Consider the following 17,603-nt stretch of genomic DNA (forward strand, 5'->3'; position numbering starts at 1 on the left):
GTCAGGTCTGAGGTCCGCAAATGCTTCTGGCCAGCGATTGCAGATGGCACAGCAGGAAGCGTGAGCAGGGTAGCAGCAGATCCTCCCCCCTAGCGAGCCTCCTGATCTTTCTGGGGTGTGAACACAGTCCGCAGCTGGCCGCCTATCAGCAGGGCGTAAAGGCAATCCGGGCCTCCCCAGACTTGGGGCAGTTGAGCTCCGTGCTCCACGAGATGCGTGAGCAATCACTGGGCTTCCTCCATTTTCCGCCTCCGCGAGATGCGTGAGAGTCGGCAGGGGGCGCGGTGAGGGCCGAGCCAGTCCCTCCGATAGGAGCGGCGCGCTTCCCCTCCCCTGCGGTGGTAAGCCTGGTGCAGCGCAGGACAGCGAACGTCGCGGGGCCCAGCCGTGTGCTCCAGCCCCCAGGCGCTGCACCCCTCGGAACACGCGTCTCACCTCCTGCGCCGCGACAGGCGCGAAAACACCCCGGGCTCCACGGGGACGGAGCGAGCACCCACACGGGGTGGCACCCACCAAGGACGTGGGATGGCAGCAGGTACAGCGGTGTGGCGAGGCGTGGGTGGGGACCCGCCTCGTCGCCAATGTGGTGTCTGGTGAGGGGCAATGTCAACCTAGGCCTCGTAGTGGGGCCTAACTCACTGCTGTGCAATAAGGGACACAGAGACTGCCTGCTGGTTAGGGGCAAAGACCACGTGCGGTCTTACGCCCGTTTATTTATACCCGAGGGCTACTCCGCCCCCGGGCTGTATGCGTGCGTGCGTGCGTGTCTGGACGGGCCGGGTGGCTCCGACAGTACACCCCCCAGTTTTTTTACACCAATTCAAGCCCTGGAAACAACACCATGTCACAGTCACCTCACATCCTGGCCCTGTGCATCATGTGTGACTCATGACTTCTACGTTTTCAGACAGCCTATGTGCAGGGGCATAGTGAACTTTCCCCCACCCCACCCCTTGCTTTAGGAACTACAGCGAGGGTGAAGTTCTTGATGGGCCTCTTCTGTCTGCACCTCTGTAGACAAAGGCTCAGCTCATAATGTGAAAAGGTGGGTGAGTAAATAAGTGAAGGAATGTGTGAATGGCTGGATGGATGACTGAAAGGATGAATGGATGAATGAAAGTTTGAATGGATAGATAAAGGAAAGGATGGATGGATGAGTGGAAGTATGGATGAGGGAAAAGGTAAATAGATGGATGTATGGGTGGAAGGGTAGATGGATGGGTAAAAGGGTGTATGGGTGTATGAAAGGATGGATGGATGAGTGAAAGCTTAGATGATGGGAGAGTGAATGGGTGGATAGATGAGTGAAAGGATGGATGGATTGAATTGATAAGTGAAATGGTGAATGGATGGATGGATGAGTGAAAGGGGTAGATGGACAAAAGGATTAATAGATGAGTGAAGAAGTGAAAGGGTGCATGGATGAGAGAACGGATGGATGGATGAGTGAAAGGATGGATGAGTAATAGGATCAATGGATGGAATAAATGAATGGATGAGTAGATGGATGGGTGGATGATGGATGTATGGATGGATAAGTGAAAGGGGGATGGAGAGAGAAAGGGAGGATGAATGACTGAAAGGGTGAATGGGTGGAAGGATAAGTGACTGGGTAGATGGATGAGTAAGTGAATGAATGAATGGCTGGATGGGTGAAAGGGTAAATGGCTGGATGGATGAGTGAATAGATGGATGGGTGAAAGAGTGGATGGATGACTGTGCGGATGGATATAAATGGGCACGTAGATGAAAGGACAGAATGAATGGTGAAAGACTGAATAATAGATCAAAGAATGATTACACCTTGTAGCACCCATTATCTTAAGTATAATTTCCTATACATTGACTTTCACGTTAATATGAGTCATTGTCTCTATATAATGTGTTTGATGTAACGCACTCCGACACCCTGCCCTACATAATTGGGATGAGTAACACTATAAGAGAAATTAAATACACATGAGAGACGGTCTAAGTGAAGATGAGGGGCACCATTGAGGGTGATAGCAAGGCAGGACTGGCCGGACCGGGCATCGGTTGTTTTCCTGGGAGGCTGGAAAGGGGGGGGGGGGAGCGGTTTTGTTACTGGGGGCTGGCACTGCAAAGTTCCTTATATATCCAGTAGTTTTCAATCAACAATAAAAGCGGCTTCACTTATATTCAGGTGTGGTTCACCATTGTCTGGTGATTAATGTACCTGCTGGAGCGAGATGCGAATTTTGAATTTTTGTCCTGAATTTTGACCTTTTGTCCTGAATTTTTACACTCACCGTCCTGAATTTGCACCTATGCCAGTTGGTCACCCTAAGCCATACTTGTGTATAGAGGATTTTGTTCGTCTTTACCCCACTGACAGTGACAGCCACTAACACGATGGTGCAGCATCACCCTTGAAATGATCAAACTGAGCTTCATATATAGTGGGGCTGAGGTGGGAGAGAGAATATGATCTCGACTAGTCCTCAAAAATAATTGCGCCCCCGCTGGACGTGATGCACAGTCTCTTCATGTGATGTCCTGCTTCTAAATGTTGACAAAATTTTAGAGCACGGTATCAAAACGTAACCTTGCATACATGGCCAGCAGCTGCTCACGAAGCGGAAAACGCTAACACGATACAATGTAAATCTCCAGATTGCCTTCACCCTATGGCATCATTACAAGGGGACGTAGGAAGATGAGGGTCTGAATGGTTTATCCCATTAAAGGCACGGCAGGGAAATTAGGCCCCATAGCTCTTCGGTATTCATAAGAGTGAGGGAGCGAACTACAGAAAAGGGGCAGGATGAAGATGAAATTAGGATGAGAATTGGAGTCGAAGAAAACCAGAGCGAGAGAAAGAAAGAGAGGTAGGAGAGGAATAGAGTAGGAGAGAGATAAAGATCCAAAGGGACTAAAAGAGCTAGTAAAGAAAACCAAAGCGAAAGGGTGTGTGTGCCCATGAACACAGGCATGCCTGTGTATGTGTTTGTAGGCATTGAGCCTCGAAGTTCAATATTCTGGCAGGAGCTTTTACAATTCCCGAGGTACCTTCGGCAAGAAAAGGACCCCAGCGCTGTGGGGTTGTCTCACTAAAGCACCCGCAACGCCCAGCAAAGTCGTGCACGAACAATTATTTTGAGGCACTCAAAAATACAAATGGGCAGATTTACAAGGAAAGTGACTCAGTGCGTGCCACAATCCATTTGGCTGCGCTGCACTGAGTCACTTTAAAAGCACAGGAATGCGACATATTTACAGCAATATGTCGCATCTCTGGGCTTCTCCCCTGTGGAGGAGTATCATTCAGACGCATTTCTAGATTTACGTTTTCTCGTAAATCAGAAAATGTGTCTGGTTCCATGGGTGTTGTGTAAGAACACCCACAGCAACACCCATAGAGTGCCCCTTTCACGCAAAGTGCTGCGTGCAAAAGGGGCCATATTTATAAGGACGGGAAAAGTCACGCAGGGTGGATTTTCCTGTCCTTGTAAATATGTGGCAGTAAAATACCCCGCTGGTGCATCACAAAAAGTGTGGCACTGGTGGTGCAAGGTGCTTGTAAATCTGTCCCAAAGTTCCTTATACTAAATAATACGTACTTCATAAGAATTTTATTACTTGATCATTGGCATCGATGTGTTTTCCTTATTTTCAATTAAATGCAATTTCAGAAGAGCCTTCACGAGTTTTACTCCTCTAACAGCTAAATGTGGACATTCAACAGACAATCAACGCGCGTTTCTCAGATTTAATTGGATTCTGCTTCATTATGGCTATGAAGATATGATAGCTATTGTGTGGATTCATGCAATTCTCACCAAGAAGACATGCTAAAGACAATCAAAGTTTTCTCATAGAAACAAATACGTCAATGGAGTAAAACTTCACAGAGAAGACCAGGTCATAAGTGACCATAATAATAAGACCTCTGAATCCCTCACAAGCACCACAAATTATCCACGCTATGCAGGTGCCATTTTGTGATATACAGGAACCGGAACCGTCCTTGCATTATCTGCAGGCACTTTGAGGTATTGGATACCAGTGGTGGTACACAGTATTTTAACATTGCACCAAGAGGTTCAGACGAGGATGGTCTATGTGAATCCTCAAGGATTGTTCCATACTTGCACACTTCTTACAAAATATGGTGGGCAGCCAATGGGGATTCCCTTAGCCGTGAGGATGAGGGTCTAATTTCAGATCCGAGCTCGCAAACCCAACCTCAAATCCAATGCCATCTTTCCGCTCCATAAGGCCATGCCAAAATTATGTGAGAAATGCTGTCACTGATCCCTACATGGTGGGAATTTAGCAGTACATTGCCTGAGATGGGTTCCACACCATCTGATTGGCGCTATCCCAGCCCCTGTTAGCGTCCTGTAATTTGCAGATTTCTGATAGGAGGTGCTCACTCTACAAAGCTAAATAAAGGCATTGATGATTTAAATCGAGCACCCTCAACAACTTTTAATAAAAACACAATGCTTAAGGAGACTGTCCTTGCTGATTGAATTAGCAACGCTCTTGTGAGAAATGGGGTTATAAGTTGAGAGGAATGGAAGCCCCAATCAAAAAGTAAACACAATCCTTGTCTGGTTGAATCACAAAAGTCCCTAAATAAATATGTGTCTAGCCCTCTGCAAGTTTGGTGCAAAGAAGTTAAGCTTAACTTAGAAGCAATTTGTAAAGTAGTTATGCAGTACTCAAGCAGTAATAAAGTGAAAACACAATACAAGAAAAAACCCAAACCAAATTTAGAAAACTAGAGTAAAATGTAATAGATAAAATTACACCGAAAGGACAGTTTGTTAAAGTTTCAGCTAAAGAAGCACCCACTTTAGGGTATCATTCTGACCATGCAGAACTGCGACAAAGTCACAAGTTTAGGCTGACTGCAATGGAGCTCGAGTTGGATTCACTGACAGGCTTGGTCCAGTAAAGAGTTTACTTTCTCCATGTCCAAGTCCACGTGAGGAGCTTCAGCTGGAGTTTTGCATTGGAGGGGGCCATTAGGAGCTTGTTGTCGTTGTGAAGAGTAGTAATTGCTGGAGCTTCTCATTGGCCAAAGCGGTGGTTGGTTCCTGTTTGGTGAGAACAGCTGGTTGTCGTCAAAACTTCATGTCGACGGGAGGCACAGTAACTGTTGCTGACATGACAAGCATGCTCACGGTCGTAAAGAACCCTAAAACCTCTGGATTTTCACTCGTAGTGCAACTATTGTAGCTGTGGAGCAGGAGTGGTACGCTCTAATGCTAGCCAAGGGTCCAGAACCTGCGGGGCATCCATTGGTAGTCAGAACTTACACCAGCAGAGGCCAAAAGCAGGACTCAGTTAGGTCCAGTTGGTGCTAGTCAGCTGGGTGGCGGCCACTGGAAGCTTGATGTGTCCCCGTAGGTCAAATAGGAGTCTGCCAACTGACCCTTGGAGCCACTTTTAAGGATCCTGATTTCAAAGCATGCAGTCTTCTGTCTTCATACAGCAGGACAGTCCTTCTTCTTAATCTTCCACAGGTGTTCCGATGAGAGGCTCTGAAGGTGACACATTTATACCTTGGGCCAGCCTCTGTATCAGGCAATCCTAGGCCTACTCCCAAACTGGTTTTGGTCAGCTCTTTCCCTTACTCTGAGTTTGGCTCCAAATTGTCTAGGATGACAAAGGGAAGGTCTGGTCTGGTATCAGGTTTTGTTATGTGTGCAGAGTCTTTTGAAGTGTAAATAGGGCAGAGCACAACTCCTCCCCATCCCTCCTGTCAGGAAGACCCACTCCCTCTACACCCAGGCCTTTTTTTTCCCCATGTCTGGAAGGAATACACAACGCCGCTCAGGAGAGCCAATCACGGTCATGAGGCCATGGACACTAGCAGAAAGGCAAATTTGGGTTAGGCAGAAAAAAGCCAACTTTCTAAAAGTACAAACAACTGTAACAAAGGTGGTTGGTTTTGATTCAAAGAATTTTACTTAAGGACCAGTTAATAAATAAACTGGATCTGTGTCTTTGTATCACAATTAAATAGATGCATTTTTAACAAATCATAAAAAGGAAAACACGCTTTGCTTTGACACAAAACAAACAAATCAAATGTACCACAAAACAGATTATAGTAAGTTAATAAACAAATTAATGGAAATGGTGCAACCTTGACAATGCTGTGGCTTGGAAACAATCATCCTGCTTTATAGCCTAAATCCCAAAAGTTCATTGCATTAATAAACAAGTGCATGAAGAAACACAATAATTGTTCAAACCAGTTCAGTGTTTCTAAACCAAAGGGTTACCTCATAAGACCTCAAAAATAGCATGGCTCTATTGGTACTGCCAAACGAATCCCAAACCATCCGCTATGGAGGGTTTAATGATTATGCAACTGAATTCCACTGTCCCTATGGATGCAAAGTAAATTGAATCCCGACGGTTGTGGTCAACGCATTTCAAACCACTGGTCTCTGAGAGTTCTATTCAAGGCTTTGGTCTGGTGGTGTTTTTTGCTGAATCTTTTATCTTCAATGGAAACTGATCCTGCCTGACTAGAATCCTGCTGTGCGCAAAAGAGATGACTTGTTTTCTTTCTTTTGTCAATCTCCAAAATATTTTTCACAATAGTTTGATTTAGTGCGGATCATGGATAACTGGTGCCTCCATCTTAGTCACAGAGTTAATGGTCTATTTTCCGGTCTTTCAGTAAAATTCTTTGAATCAAAACCAACCACTTTTGGTACAGTTGTTTGCATTTTGATAGAGGCCCCCAGTAGTTGTAGTTAAGGGCCCAACCCTCCAATATTCCACATTTCTAAAAGTGGCATTTTCTGAATATTAACTTAGAATCCAACTTTGTCATTAAAGAGCATTTAAAAATACAAATCAAATAAGTGGAAGAATTGTCTCTCTATCTGTTCCCAAGGTAAATCAGTGTTAGTCTATGGGAGAGTAGCTTTGCTACAATTGATAATGACTTCAGGAGTCTTTTACTAACAGGAAATGCAAAACTTAAACGAACGTCCTCCTTTGCAAAAACTATGACCCGGCCCTATCAGCCTTTTGGCCCCACCTTAACAATGACTAACAAGTATTAAAAAGAAAGATTTGGTCCTGGCAAGCCTTTTGTTCTGCTAAGTTGAAACAGCAGTTATAAACTGCACTACAGGCTGCAGTGGCATGTCTGAGACATGTTTGAGAGTGCCTCTTCAGTGGATGGCACAATGAATGCCCCAACCAACTTGAATATCAAAAACAACAAAGTTGTCCCAATGGCTTTTAAAAATTATTTGTAAAGATCTAAACATAAGCAACATAAATATATTTTGGGTCAAATTATCCAATAAATACTGATGCATAAATCAAGAAAGAACTTCAAGAGCAAATTGCGTATCAAAAATGTATATCATTTACTATATATCAACCTAGAAATGCAACACTGAACCTCAATGATTTGTCCCTTACATATAAAAAACAGTTTACACGTAACATACCGAGGAAAAAAAATTATTAAATGGCTACGATCCTCCAATTGCTTAAAAAAAGAGTACCCAACAAATGAACTACACTTCGGTAATCCCTACGATGATTCAAAATGTCAAAGTTTCTGTCCTATATGGGTGTCTTTAGAGACCATCATCAGGGCTTGGTGATGGTTAACACAATCCAAAGTTATACACTTTCCACTTCTGCTCTGATTAAATGGTGTATGCACAAGTTTCACTGGGCTTTAAAAGCAGAACAGTTCCCAATCCAGTCTGTTTAATTTTCAGGTTCGCATCCCCAAATTTGATGTATATGGTGAAGAGAAACAAATCCAATATTCGTTCTGCTCCGCAACCACACAGTATACTTGTAGAATTTAACTTATAGGCTTTGGTCACACTTAGTACCACATACTAGGGACGTAAAAGTAAATTAAATGTACCAATTGGGTGCAGGCCAATGTAACTATGTTTTCTTGGGAGACCACAAGCCCTTTACCATTAATAAGCAGTATTTAAGTGCATATAGTCCTAGAAAACAACAAACACAAGTTCAGCAAAGGAAGGCAAACATCTGGGGTAATACTGCAGAAAGGGCCCGGTAGAACATTCTCCTATTATAATTGCTAATTCGTTCAGTCACTTCCTCTTCAAATAAATTGATGTACTGGTAAATCACACTTTTTTCCTGTCCTGATTGTAGCTCTGTATTGAAAATTGTAACTTGAATCTGGCCACGTACAAGGTACGTTTGTTGTCTCTCTCAGCAAGGGTGGAGAGGACTAGTACATCAGGGACTGCCAGCTCTAAGAGCAGAGAACCCCAAGCCTGAACCTGGTAAGGCCACTTCTCACAAGGAGATGCTGCCTGGGCTGTCCCAAAGACAAAAGACAGCAGGCTTGCTCCAGGCAGACCCCTGCGTGACACAGCCAGAGAGAGAGCATGTCACCCTTGAGGAGGGTGGTGGGCCAGGCTTGACAGGCAATTATTCAGCCACAGGGTATAGAAACTAGGCTGAAAGTGCAAACTCAAGATACCAACCCTGAGATAGCAAGAGAACAAGTGAAAGTAGGGTGTTTAACACCCGGGACTCGTGACCTCCACTCTGAGAAACCTAAGGGGTGAGGGAACACTGAAGAGCAAAAACAAAGGAGTCAGTAACTCATCATAGCATTCACCACAATACTGCCATGCACACGCACAAACTCACAAGACAGTAAAAGGCATCCATTCTTAAAAAAAACAGGGTAAAAAGCAATGACGAAGAGGCCACTCGTTGGTTATCTGTTACTGCGTAAATAATCAATGGCATGTGCCCTTCTCGTTGAAGCAGCTCCTTTATGCAGATGTTATCTCCTATCCATAGAAAGGCGATGTAAAATACAGACCACTAATGTGACTTTCAAGGAAATCTATTAAAACTACCATATCTTCATTCACCATAAGAATATGTGTTCTCTATAGAGGGTGCATGGCCAAAATATTGTTTCAGAAATATTGTGGTACAACAATATTGTGTCAAAAAAGGTGTCTAGTCAAAAATGTATAGGGGCAGAATCTAGACGGTAAGGTTTTAAAAAATGTTGGTGATTTTTAGGTACTAAGGTGGGATGTGTATCTTTCTTAAATATATTTATTTTGCTAAATTAATGTATTATTACATTTTTTCCCATTACATTTAATTGTCTTTAGTTATAATGAATATTTGGTATTTTAAATATGTTTTATAGTGTTAGGAATGTAATGTTTTTTTAAAAATGAATGAGAATTGGATTAGTGTATGTAACCCTTCCAAAGTCCAAGACTTTCCCTACTGTTGTTTAGATTGGAGTGGGAATAGTAAAACTAACCCTCCAAAGTCTAACACTTTCCCTGATTATGCTTACATTGTAGTGGAAATAGTACATTTACCCTTCAAAAGCCAAACACTTTAACACTTTCCCAACTGTTGATTAGATTGTAGTAAGAATAGTAAATCTAACTCCTCAAATGCACAACAATTTCTATTGTTTTACTTACACTGGAATTGGAATATTAATTCAAACCCCTCTAATAGCCAACACTTTCCCTGCTGTTGCTAAAATTGGGGAGCATATTGTAAATGTAACCCCTCCAATGTCAAAAAGACTCCCTACTGTTGGTTAGATTGGAGCGGAAAGTAAATGTAACCCCTCCAGCATCCAACGCGTTCCCTGATTTAGCTTACATTGGAGTGGAAACAGTAAATCTAACCCGTCCAAAGACCAGCACTTTCCCTGTTTTTGCTTACATTGGAGTGGGAATAGTAAACGTGACCTTCCAATTTTTTTCCTGTTTTTGCTTACATTGGAGTGGGAATTGTACATCTAACCATTGCAGAGTTCAAAACGTATCCTATGTTAGCTTACATTTGAGTTAGAATAGTAAACATGATTCCTTTGAAGACCAGTGCAGTTGGCGTTCAAAAACATTTTTGCCCTGAGGAAGCCAAATCTGGGCGAAACGAGTTGGCTGACATTTCTGTCAATATATTGTTTGAAGACTGCAATAAAAATATTTGAAGAACAACTTGAATGACCGCTACTCTATTTGTGAACATATATGAACGCGTTTTGGAAAACAACTTGATCCATGCACTGTATTCTATATTGTTGCCTCTCTGTTCTTTATTTTGTTTGTATAATTAGGGTTTTCTAGCAGTGGACCTAAGGGGTGGGCAACTATGGCAAATAAAGTTTTGCTTTGACTGTCGTGTATATATTAGGGTAGTGCAACTGTTGATTCCTACAGCTATTCGTTGTTTGTTTGTACCATTTAATAGGAACTTGCTCCTGTTGCTGCTTTTGTCTGCCTCGAAATGGAGCAGCCTTCCCAAAACCCCTAGGCTGGGATTGAAAGCCTAAGGATCTAGAGGTAGCTCTGCTATCCTTAAATCGCCCATCACCCTGGCAACGGAGTAAGCCGTATCGAGCCCGAACTGGATCACCTGATGGGCTGTAGCCTGAGTGTCCGACAGCACCTGCGCAAAGTGACCCCAGACATCCTCTGGCAGCTTAGGTATCACCTCCTTGGCTGAGTCCTCCAATGCATAAAAGTAGCCCCCCAAAAGGCACATGGCATTAGTTTACTTCAAAGCCATGCTGGCCAATAAAACCACCTTTTTAGCCGACTGTTCTAGCTTCTTGGAATCTCTGTCCCCCGGAGTGGAGGGAAAGGAACCTGCGGATTGCTGAGAGGAACATGAAGCTTGAACCACCAAGTTTTCAGATTAAGGGTGAGATGATAAAAATGCTGGATTCCCAGGCGCAGCCTTGTAATGCCTTGCCACCATTCTGGATAAGGCCGGGTTAGACATTGGCATCGGTCAAACCTCCAAAATTGGTTCTGTCAAGGCTTTGTTGAATGGAAACAGAGGTTCCACCACTGATGAAGGGGAGTGAAGTACCTCTGTTAGAATGTTAGACTTGACCTCCGCAGTGGGCAACTGTAAATCCAGAAGGTCAGCTGCCTTTCTTATAACTGAATGGTATGAGACCACCTCTTGAAAAGGAAGAACTTTGAGAGAAGAGAGCTCCCACTCTGGTGATGTGTCCGGACCACTGGTCTCTTCAAGCCCTTCAAAATCATTCATAGGATCCAGTATCTCTCCTTCCTCAGCTTGGTCCTTCTGCTCCTGAAATTCCTCCTCTTGCAGAAGCCTCTGAGCTTCCCTCCTTGATTTAATCTTCGGAATCGGCATTGGCGGTGCCAGACGCGTCGCCGGTGACCCGCTTAACCGGCGTCGATGGAGGCCCTTCAGGAGCGACTGGCAGCACCGCATGAAGTCAAGGCACCACCGGACCAGAGCCGGATGGTGGCAGAGAATAGTCCATTCTTCCCTCCTGGAGTCTCCGCAGTCAGGGCAGAAAAGTCTGCACCTAAAAAGATAGGCCATGCCTAGCTTTTTATGTGTGGAGGTCTCCGCCCTAACACTGGAGTCTCTTCAGTGGTGGCTAGTGACATTTAAAAGTGGTAAGGTGGAAAGGTAAGGAAACTGCAGCCACACTCATTTTTGTGGTGTGGGTATCTGCTCACCTTCAATCAAATACCACAGCACTTGCAGAGAAATACTTCCACCAAATACCCTTGACACGTTGACCTAAATACCCACATCCAAGAACTTTCACGTTCTCTAGGATTTTCACCTCCATACCACATCACTTTCAAGAACATACTCTGCCACTTGGACCATTGTGCCTTCTAGGAAGCCTTCCACTCTCCTGCCCCAGAGCCCCCTCCACCGCATGAGCCACCACCCATGGGTGCTGCTGTGCTGGGAAGGGTCTGCATCGACTGCCCCACAGTCCTACCTGCAGACCCTTCTCCATGGACATCTTGTGGGAGCCGCTAGTATTGGCGGTCTTTGTCCACTGTTGTCAGTGAATGGGCACCTTTTTACCCATCGTCTAGTTAACTCTACAATGACTCTCAACCGGAAGAACCCTTAAATTCAACAGTAAAGTAGGTTATTTACACCACTTAGAAACAGCAGAAATTGTGGTATGTGGTGCTAAAATACACTGTGTACTGACATCTCGAGGCACTAATGTCAGTGCCAGGTTCCTTGTGTTTTAGGGAGGTTCTCTCATCTTCAGCATCCATCTCCTAGACCCTCATCACTTAAAGAGGGTCCATTCTGTGGCTCAGAGGGGCTTTCCTCATAGCACACCAGGCTTCTGCCAGCACCAATTTCCCTCAAGATTCCCTCCTGTGTCCCAGCAATCACAAATCCAATCATTAGACTTCCGGGCCTCACCTCAATTTCTCGGCTCAGTTTCCAGAAGAACTCCCCCTTTTTTAACCTGCTGTACTGATCTGGCACCACATGGGAGGGAGGGGTTCCCAGAAGAAATGTGCAGGCCCGGGTCCCCTGCCCCGCTGAGCTCTGCCCGAACTCTCCCAGTCACAGATCCTTCCAGTTGAGTTGAAGAACAACCTACCAATCCTGGAGCTGCTCTCATACGGATAACCAGCATGAAAGCAGCACCAGGATTGGTTGGACTGTGCTGGCTGAGCGCTCATTCTGGGACTAGTGGCCTGTGCGATCTATCCACCCAGCTGTTTAACACAGCTCAGGTTGGCAACGTTTAAACAGTGCATATTAGGCTGGCCATTGCAAAACAGCCTGCCAAAATGACATGTGCAGTTTAAACTGGTGTTACCAGGGACCCCTCCTCCCTTCTCCTGGTCTGGTTCAATGGCCCCACTCCCCAATGCCCTCACATGATTTAACTCCGGCAGCTGGCAGAACAAAAATAAAATGGTAATAAAGTCACTTTATCACTGCTTTATTTTTTACTTTTGCTGTGCCCACAGCTTGGGGCACGCTCCTTCACTCAAATGGAGTAGCCCGTGCTGGGTCTCTGCAGTCATTTGGAATACCGAAAATGAGTATACTTATACAAAAGTGTCAGTTTTCTTTTGTGAATAAGGCCCTTACAGTGTGTGTGTGTGTGTATAACACATATATATACACATATATATTTACATATATATATTATTTTATTGTGCATATTTAGTTCACATTATTAAAAAAAGATATATATTTAGTTTATTTTTAAAATTAATTTTATATATGTGTTTCTGGGTTAAGTTTGTTTATTTAATGTTTAAGGTATTAACATGTATAATATAATGCTTTTAGAAATGATTTAATTATTGTTTTATGTTATATATATAAATGTATTTATACTCATATTTACTTTACATTACTAATTAAAACTATTTATTTTTAATTATACTATCATTTTGTATTTTAATATTTTAAATGAATGACGTAATGTTATATGTACGAATAGTTCAATAAAAGTATGTTTTTTTGGTTGGTATTCTATTCCACAAAATGTTTGACTCAGTATTTTGGTAGTTTACATACAAAGTATGTAAACTCAATATTTTTGTAGACAATATTTGACACGCTAGTCTGGTGTCACAATATTGTTATTCTTGATATTCTGACATACCACCCCAGAGAGCCCCAGAAAGCTTAATGGTGTTGTAGCATTTTCTAAAGGAACACTGAATACATTTTATCTGTGGATCGATAGCTTCCCACAGCTTGTTATTAGTGTTGCCAATTACCTGTCACCATCCATCCACATTGCCTGCCCTGGGACATCTGCTTTAGTGAATAGAGAGTACAATGGCATTAGCTGTCGATGTGAATTCCTGCTGTTTATGCATATTTCTTTTTTTTGGATAGTTCATGCACCTGCTTGTAGATGCTGTCCAGCTCTGCTTGTTGTAAAGCTATCAAGTCACATGGGCAGGGACACAAAGTACTTTAACATATTCTCTTGTCAATCTTACATGCATATATTCACAGATTATATGCTGGGAGGGGGTATGCAGGGCTTTGAGTGGGATGAAAAACTGGGGGGGGGGTCTCTCAAAGGGGCGTGGCCAATGTAATTAAGGGCGTGACTTAACAACAACTAAGCTAAACATCTGTGCTTAGCATAGTGTGCCACCCAACTTGTAATTTGCTGTTTCTGTCATTGATTCCAGATGTATGATACAACAATTAACATCATACATACAAGTCAGGACTATTGGCTTTGTCAATGGTTGTTAGTTGCACAAGATAAATGCAGCAACTATGGCTTGTATATAATAATGAAAAAGCTTCCACTTAAAGTCCTGATGACACCACGAGAATGTTGCTGCTCCTGAGTTTCAGTGTCTTAGTCAGGCGCTTTATCACCTGTGACGGTCCCTGCGTTTGACGACCCTACCCCTTCCCCTACAACACTCACTTGGCATGACGGCATGCCGTAACTTCTCCACTAGTGAGAAGTGAGTGGTGTGAGCACGTGCACATCAATGAGCCTGCTGCTGCCACTGAAATCAGGGAAAAAACGGTCCGCCTGTGCCAGGGTACCAAACAGAGCCCGATAGAGACCCGTTTCAAGGTTCCCTTTAATAACTGCTGGTGCTCAGCACTGGTGAGACCCAGCCCACTTAAAGCCCTGGCTGCAATAAATTGGTTAGGAGTAACAAGAAGCATGTAGCTTGTGATGGTGCTCTGGAAGTGTCCATGGGCGGCCATGTTTGAGCATTAGTTCAGCTCCAGAGGACAGCAAGGAGAGGTGGCATCCAGGTGCATAAGAAGCATCGCTTAATGCTCAGCATTTCTGAAAGCTGTGTTTAACACACCTACCAATGGAGATCTGGCTACCCTTGTTTAAATGTCAATGCTGCGACTTCATAACACGTTGGCTGGGCCGGCAGTGTGTGAAACAGGAGAGGGCTGGGAGACCTGAGTGGAACGAAACAGAGAGGGGAGTACCAGGCAAGGGGCGAGAGGCGGGAGAGTTTGAGCACAGGGCTGCCACTGCAGGTTTTTGCTGAAGGAGGAGAGGCATTATTTTTACATATACACACCCAAGAAATACCAATGTTAATGGACAGCTAGATGATCCACTAGCCAAGGGCTTAAAGGGCGTACAAAAAACCCTTTCTAAACCATTTCCTATATGTATATGTACGTGTATGTTGTGTATTGTATGGTTTATGTTTGTGATTCGCTCACGACAGCTATAGGCCTGTAAACAAGACCTAAATTTGACAAAGTACTTTGGGCCATATTACTTATTCACCTATACTGCAAGAGGAAGTGGCTGCGGCGGAGCAATGCTTAATCTCGTAAGGCACCCTGACACAATAGGATATTTTTGGAATGGAACATTCATAACGTGGCTTTGTAAAGCGTTTTTTCACCTAGTAGGGTATCTTGGCGCTGAATAAATTAGGTTTATTGTTGCAGAAATCAATGGTACTCATTGTATCGACTTCAGAAGGATGAAAGTCTGAGTGGACCCTCCCGGATTTGAGCCTGTGACCATGAAGTCGAACACAAGCCCCTACAGTGGACGCATTGGTCCACTAATCCACCAGATCCGGTCTGGATACACATATATTAATACTATTACAGCGTCAACTCAACTTGATAAACATTGGCTTCATTTGTTGGATAATAAAAAATCATTTGCTAGCCATCAAGGAGAAAAAATTGTTTCTCTCCAAGGAATAGATTCCCACAATCTTTCTGGCTACCTGCTTATTATTAATAGGTGCTTTTCATTATGTTCCGTTGTGTCAATTATTTATTTACGAGAAACAATATATTGCCATGACCTGTACAAAAGCAAGGATGCATCACATAGTATACATTCTCAACTTGCATTTGTTTTGTGGTTATATATTAGATACATGATAGCACATTAAAAATATTCTAGTAAAACAAAAAAGCCCTTACGCCTTGCAGCCAGACAATAGTTTTAACTTTTAAGTCAAAGTTGAAAAGTGCAGGTTAGAAAAAGCTTTCAGCGTAGTCCATGAGACCAGCCTGCTGTAACTACTTTTAAGTCATAACAGTCATCAAAATATTTCTAATTGGTTGTTGTTTATTAGTCTCCATGCAGTGTGGTCAAATTTCGTCCTATGGAATGATTGGAAATGCCTCTTTAGGATGATAAGCAAGGAATTAAAAAAACGTGAGGCAATTTTTCTTAATACTGTTTCTGGTTCAGTATCGACCAGTGGCGGCTCCGCCACTAAGGCTGAGGAGCGTCGCCTCACTGTTTTGGAGCAGTCAAAGAAAGTAAAAATAAAATTATAATAGAGTTATGTTATTATCATTTTATTTTGTCCTTCTGCTGCAGCTTTGCGTGACGGGGTGCGGCAAGGGCAGGGGGGAAGTGGTAGCACCCTCCTACGTGCGCAATGACAGTTTGGCCGGCCCTCCCTGGCTGACCAAACAGTCATGTGCACTTGGCATGTTCTCAATGCAGGCTGCATTACAGCCTCCGTGTAGAACATGCCCAGGGCCACAGTACCTGGCTGAGCGCCGAACCATGGCGCTCAGACCAATCACAACGCTGCATTGTAGCGTTGCGATTGGTCATGGGAGCCTGGCTGCCTGCCTCATCTATTCCAGAGGAGAGACAACAGAGAGATGTAGCGGTAAGGTATGTTTTTTTCTTTTTTTATAATCTACTTACTGCCCCCCTCCCTCACCCGCTGCCCCACCATCCCTGATCCGTGCCGGCCGCTACTAGTATCGAGGAGTGCAGGGATTTTTACATCATATATTACATCTTTGAATGTTTGTAAATGAATGTGAGCCGACCCACCATCTTCACAGTCAGAGGATGGTGTTAGTCCCCTCCAAGTTGGGGACCCTTCTATCCTGTACAGAATCAGTGGGATGGTGTGTTGAGATCAGTCTTATCAGTCAAGTATGTCCAATATGAGTGGATCCTATCTTTGAAGACCTTTGTACAGTTCACTATAGTGGCCAGGGAATGTCCACGTCTTGGCTTTTGGACTTGCAAAAATTATCTCAGCACTGAAAGGTATCAAATGGATACTTAAACATGTGGACCCCTTTCGTTTTTCTAACAGAGGGAAAATGATAAGGAGCCAGACAAACTGCATAGTTAGATATTTTCTGAATAAAAAAAAGCACAATTACAAAGGGGCTGTGAAGTCCCATTATGGAGTTAAGAGTTAGAATGCAAATGAGAAAATATTTTGGGTGAAGGGATATGGAGAATTTCATTGCTGTGTGCTTGTACAAAACAGGTTATTTGTTGCTGCTTGCCTTTGGGTACATGAAATAATTTAGACGAATAGTACTTTATGTTATGAGGTTTAACCCAAGAGCGATGTGGGTTGTTAATAGTTACCATCAACGTATCAATCTCTTAGTAACTAGATTTCAAATAATGTAGTCTTTTACTGTGAATTACAACTCTCTAACTTGATACCCGCAGGCCTTGGAAGAACAAATACGGACCAGGGATGGCGTTACCACTGGAACCAGTTTTGCTGTGCAAACCCTGGACCACAAACACATCTCTGGGATCGGAGACCTACGTGGAAGAGTAGCTAGGTCTGTATAATGGATAGTATGTCACTTATAATCATATCATCTTTTTCGTTTTGCTTGTCTTTTAAAATACCTTTGGTTGGTGTCAAATTGTTGTCTCTCTTTATATAAAGCAATATATAGCAGAGCCCATGTCATCAATTTTCAGCAAGTCAAATTCGTATTTGAAAAAGAGGTCATAGGCAGGTCGCTCTCCACACTGCTTCACGGCTCTGCCTGCATTGTCTTTGCCTAATCTTGTATTTTTCCCA

The 17,603-nt window shown here is 43.5% G+C and overlaps 1 protein-coding gene across 2 annotated transcripts in view; it reads left to right on the plus strand.

The window, feature by feature from the left end:
• FAM81B (family with sequence similarity 81 member B) overlaps nt 1-17,603 on the plus strand; it is a 750,896-nt gene that overhangs the window by 341,337 nt on the left and 391,956 nt on the right. For both annotated transcript variants that reach the window (XM_086960923.1, XM_086960924.1), the window contains exon 4: nt 17,237-17,355. In XM_086960923.1, coding sequence (XP_086817049.1) covers nt 17,237-17,355 — 119 coding nt within the window. The remainder of the gene's footprint in view (nt 1-17,236; nt 17,356-17,603) is intronic.

This window comes from Lissotriton vulgaris, chromosome 3_1 (genome assembly GCF_964263255.1).
Source record: "Lissotriton vulgaris chromosome 3_1, aLisVul1.2, whole genome shotgun sequence".
Classification (NCBI taxonomy): Eukaryota; Metazoa; Chordata; class Amphibia; order Caudata; family Salamandridae; genus Lissotriton; species Lissotriton vulgaris.